The sequence below is a fragment of the Acyrthosiphon pisum genome, chromosome X (assembly GCF_005508785.2).
Source record: "Acyrthosiphon pisum isolate AL4f chromosome X, pea_aphid_22Mar2018_4r6ur, whole genome shotgun sequence".
In the NCBI taxonomy this organism is placed as follows: Eukaryota; Metazoa; Arthropoda; class Insecta; order Hemiptera; family Aphididae; genus Acyrthosiphon; species Acyrthosiphon pisum.
In genome coordinates, this window is record NC_042493.1 from 108,448,425 (window position 1) to 108,454,154 (window position 5,730).

The following is a 5,730-nucleotide window of genomic DNA, read 5'->3' on the forward strand; positions in this document are numbered from 1 at the left end:
GACGGATGCAGATAATTACATAAAGTGGCAGAAAATAATCAATTATGATAATAAACCTGATCATCCAACAAATGGCATGAAAAAGTTAGCAGTTGTTAAACTCCCTATAAGCGGACCTAAAGTAACTGAACTTAAACACGCTGTAAATAGCAAAAAATATGTAAGAGGGGATTTAGTTAAAATTGAAAAATTATACACAAAGTATTTCAGCAAATCCATAATAGATACTATCGTTATTATTGCAAATATACTCAATATAATTTCAATTTCTAAAAAACATTACAAGGCACAAATGGATGAATCTTTTAAGAAAAAATCTGAAGCTGAAAAACTTAAAGTAAGATACGATGCCAACCGATTACATGGAAGGCATAAAAAAATCCTAGAAACAAAGTTGAAAAACAATTTTATAGACGTTGTATCATCTTTTGAAATGTCAGAATTTGATTCTGCATTTCAAATGTTTTTTCTAACTATATTAACTGTACTTCGAGTTTTGGATCAGCCCAAATTCAAAAAAGGTGGTATCTTCAAATATGTGGTACTTTTACTATGGAATAGTTTGAAGAACAGTGATTATAACCATCCCGACATTTTTTCAATGCTTCGGTCAAAGACATTTCAAGCTGACTGCATTGATTTAATAAGTGTAATTGAAGAAGGTCAGGATATTGACTCTGGAGTCACCAATCGCATGCCATTGTTTTTTGTATCAACAGTAAAAAGTCGGGAATATTTTCGAGCAGTTATTGATGTTGTCACTGGTGATTCGAATGAAGACCTGGGATTATTAATCGATAATGCAACTTTTAAATATTCCATTAATTCAAAGTTTAAAGATACTGTAGATTCACCAACTGCACAATATTCAAATGACAAAATACAAGCAACAAAAACTATCCCTGGCACTATCAATTCTGATGAAATAATTCCACGCTGGTTCCTATCCAAAAATCCAGATGGAACTTACCAGTAAGCATTTTTTTGTATCTAATTACTGTTATGGTCTGATTAGTTGTCATAAAATATTTGATTTAGACACAATATTAATATTTTTAGACCCTTAGAAGAGAGTTTTTATCTAAACGGTATTTGCTTTTATTCCTCCCACTTCAACTGATTGTCTTGGGGCCATTAACATTATAACAATACTACCATAGTATCCTTATACATTCAATATAGGTATATTTCCAAGCATTTTAACTTTTTATGTGAACTTCATTGCATTCCGTTAATTTTTTTTTTTTATAAATGTCAATAAAATTTTTTTGTTGGGACAAAAAGCTTTGCAAGGGTCCTGATATATTGTTACAACAGCAGTTCTGATATCCACCGTCTTATCGTTTATTGTTATAATAATGATTATATTTTATATAGTTACTCATTGCGTTACTAATGAGTAATGATTAACGTCAATACTCGATAATGATCACTAATATTGGCAATATACATTATACACATTAAAAATAAATAAATTTTAATTTCAATTATTTACATATCTGTGTAGATTTTAATTTTAATTTTGATTAAGTTGTAAAAGGTTTAAGTATAGGTATATTATTATTATTATTATTAATTAAATTACTAGTTTTTAAAATTAACATCAACTATCTTAATGAATTGAAACTTAAAATTCAAAATCCATACTACTCCTTAATAGTATAAGTATTCCTTATTTCACCTTTGTATATATTTATTGCAATTACGATTAAAATTCCATTATTAATTAGTTCTGTTATATTTTTAGACAAAAACCTATGATAAATGGTGAAAAGACACAAACCATTGGTAATACTGCAGCAAACCCATCAATTTTAACGAGCCAGCCGTCAAACAACTTATATCAATCATTTTCTTCTTCACTACAAAATAAAACTTCTGAAACTTCTACTTCTAAAGTGATACCAACAAACAACAAATGTTTTGTTCTCCCACCAACTATTTCCCACAGTCCTTTGGTGGAAGCAACAGCATCTATGTCAAAATCTACAACAACAACAAAATATCTGACGTTCAAATCAGCAGTTCCAAATAATATATCTATGCCGAACAGTTCTCTTTGTAGTGCTGATGGTAGAACTATTGTAGTTGGTAACAAACAGTATCAATTGGTTAAGGAGCCAACAGGTCAAATGAGAGCAGTGATCAATAAAACTAAAATATTTTTTAAACCACCACCAACCGTTAAAGTATGTAAAATTCATCAATATATATTTTTTTTAGCATTTACAAAAGCTTAACAATACATATTTGTATAACTATATATAAGATTGTGAATAGATGACTTTTAAAAGTCTGTGTTATAACACCAGTTAAAAATATTTAACCACTCTATATAACCTGTTAAAGTACTGCACTAATTTTTGTTTTGTTTCATGTTTGTGGTTTTTAAAAATTCATGTTAAAAGTACTAATAACGTGCTTTCATTTGGATCAATATATTTTTTTTTTATAAATATTTATAGTGCTTAACAAATAGTGATGGTTCTAAGTCCTAACTGATTAAAAACCAAATAATTCATGGTTGAATGGTTAACTAACCAAACACATTATTTAAATTGACGATTATAAATGACTTATTCAGCTATCGAATGATTCAGTTGACTATTCCTCTTGAGAATAGTCAATTCTTCTAAAATTAATCTCAAAAATAAGAATAAGCTATTATATTTTCATCATTATTAACTTCTTTTTTTCCTATAAATTGTTTAGCTAAAGCCTTTTTTGAAAATTATAGGGTATCTGAATCAAAATCCACGAATGAGTAGATTTTGAGTAATTCATCTTGTGTACTAAGTATATTAAGTCAATGATATTGGTGCTATAATAATATGAAAATTATAGTAATTAATATATTATCATTTTATTATTTGTAAAAATTTTATAAGAATAATCAGTTTCAGTGTTGGGTAGTAACATAATGCAAATTACAAATTACAGTAACAAAATTACTTTTTCAGTAACACTGTAGTAATTTCCTTATATTTTGTATAAATTAACCTATTGTAATAAAATTACTTTTAAAAACTTATTTCATAGTATTAGCCTGTTATTTTCCACATCATTAAAATAAGTTATGAATGCAGAATGTATGACAAAACCTAGGGGCTAAGATATTCGAGTAAAACTATAAATTTATTTATGATCCTGAAAGTTTTAGATAATAATCAACAAAAATATTAAATATTCCAAGAACTAATACCATTGACTATAATAAGTTTTTATTAACATTAAGTCATTAACAAAAAACAATGTACCCCTACATCATAAATGTTATTCCTATACTGCTATAAAATGTATGTAATAGTATAACATTTTACCATTACCAATTAGTTACTAGTTATTACTAACTTATTAGTCATTGTATACTGATTTTGTAATTGATTTATAAAAAAGAAACGTTATTTGTAACTCCCTACATTTTGAATGAAAAAATAAACATTACATGATAAAAATAATGATGGGTAATGCAAATGTAATTTAAATGAAAATATTTAATATGATGAGTAACGTAATCGTATTACTTTTTAAAAGGAATTTACCTATGACTATCAGTTTTAGATTATACATTACATACATTTTATACTTTTGTTATATTTATGGATTATTATTCTTAACATATACATTTTAATTACTCAGAAACTACTAGTTTGGATTTTAATTTAGAGACACCTAAGTTTATTAAAAAAGATAGTAATTTTAATATTCTATAAAGTGTTTGTTGTAATTTTTTTAGTGCCGCGTAAGAAATTGTACCAAGTCTGCAACAATAATGTGCAGTAGGTGTACATCGGTGAAATACTGTTCCCATGACTGCCAAGTAAAAATACCTATTTGAATAATCTTGTTAAATAGCTTTACTATTGTTATATATTAATATTAATGTCTTTTTCTTTATTTAGGGACTTGACTGGTATCGTAGTCACATGAACGACTGTGAACAACTGCGAAAAAAAAAGTAGAGACCCTAAACTTTCCATTACATATATAAATAATTTTAATGTAATATATTTATATTAAAGGCGTTTCCATGAAAATATTTTTATTAAAAAAAAAAAATATGGATTACCTATATAATATTTTATATTTTTATATTTCTTAAGTTGGTATATAAGCTTGTATAATTATGGTTGATTACTATTAAGTTTAATCTAATATTACTCAATAGTTTCTAGGGTTTTTATGTTAATTTCTTTTTATCTGTATCTGTAATTTATTTGTTTTTTCCTAGGAGGGTCGCCAATATAAATAACTAATTTTTGGTATTTTAAATTATATAATATTTATTTTTGATTTAATTTATGTTTGCATGTAAATAAAAAAAAAAGTATTTTATGGAGGACTGAGTAGAATATTCCATTGGTATGGATCCTACTATGGAGGTTCAGAATACCTACGAAACAAAAAAAAAAATTACAAAAATAAAATATCACAAAGCTTGTATATTTAACTGTACATATCAGTTTCACTGTATTTAGTTATAAAATAAATAATTCATGTATGCTTATAATACCTATGTAATATTTCTTAACTTTGTGATTTAATAAATATTAAGTTTAATTGTACTTGCTAATGAATTTTATTGAAGATAATCCTCTGTGAAAATTATTTATGATTCAATTATTTTTGATTTAATTATTGGTTTTAAAAAATAAAGCAAGACAATTAAATCTAATAATTGGATTTGAAATAAGTCCTTTTGTAACTAATAAGTAGAGTGATTGTATAAAATCATTGATTGTGAATAGATAATTCTAGAGAGTTTCATCTATCAAGAGTTTTTTTCTCTATAAATATCAATAAAATTTTATTTGTTTGGTAAAAAGAGCGTAAAAATTTAATCCTATTAATATTGTTACAATAGCAGTTGAAAAATATTAAATATGTATTCGCACAATTTTTTGCATTTAAAGTTCGAATTTTGACAAAATTTATCAAATTTAAAATGTACTAATTATTTTGTAGTTGAAAATTTATAAAATGTTCAACTTTTATAGCGAAGGGTTGAAAATTTAAAACAAGGTTCCACGTAAATAGGTTATATATAAATTACTTTACTCACAATAATATCATCAAATATACTTGGTAATACTATAAGTTGACTGACCGTTTTCGCTCAGAATCGTTTTTCTTATACAATGTTATTTTATCATTGAATTCGAATTTAACACCATCCATTACAGTGACCTACTTGCAACCTACTGTACAGCAGAGTGAAATCCACTTACACCCCCTTTTTCCAGTTAAAGATTGAAAAATTAAAACATAGTTTTTCATAAGTACCTAGTTGATATTGTAACCCAAATATCGAAAAATATATTCACACAATTTTTTTTATAAACATTTTTCAAATTTGAACAAAACTAGATAATGACTATGTACCTAAACGAAAAATAAGATATTTAGTTTTTTTTTTGTAATTTAAAAATATTATTCGTGGGTACATATCATTTTTAAAGTATAACAAATTAAATATTTTCGACAAATGGTTTATAATAATAATGGTTTACAAATGGTTTATAATAGAAATATGTTATATCATTGAATTAAAATTTAACACATCCATTAAAATGGCCCATTTGACATCTAATGAACAGCAGAGTGGTATCTATTGGTTACATTTAGGGTATTGCCAGTTGCCACCTTTTTTTAAATTAGTACCTACTTCATTATTTCTATAGTATATTTATATATAAAAAACTATTTTTAGTTACAAATTTTCTCACTTGC

The 5,730-nt window shown here is 25.6% G+C and overlaps 1 protein-coding gene across 1 annotated transcript; it reads left to right on the plus strand.

Moving 5' to 3' along the window:
* The first annotated feature begins 6 nt into the window (after positions 1 to 6).
* Positions 7 to 4,039, plus strand: LOC100569364. The gene is made up of 4 exons (XM_029492034.1): positions 7 to 972; positions 1,748 to 2,189; positions 3,737 to 3,820; positions 3,903 to 4,039. Exons 1-4 carry the CDS (start codon positions 77 to 79, stop codon positions 3,960 to 3,962), a joined length of 1,482 nt encoding a protein of 493 aa, XP_029347894.1. The 5' UTR covers positions 7 to 76; the 3' UTR covers positions 3,963 to 4,039.
* The last annotated feature ends 1,691 nt before the right edge of the window (positions 4,040 to 5,730 follow it).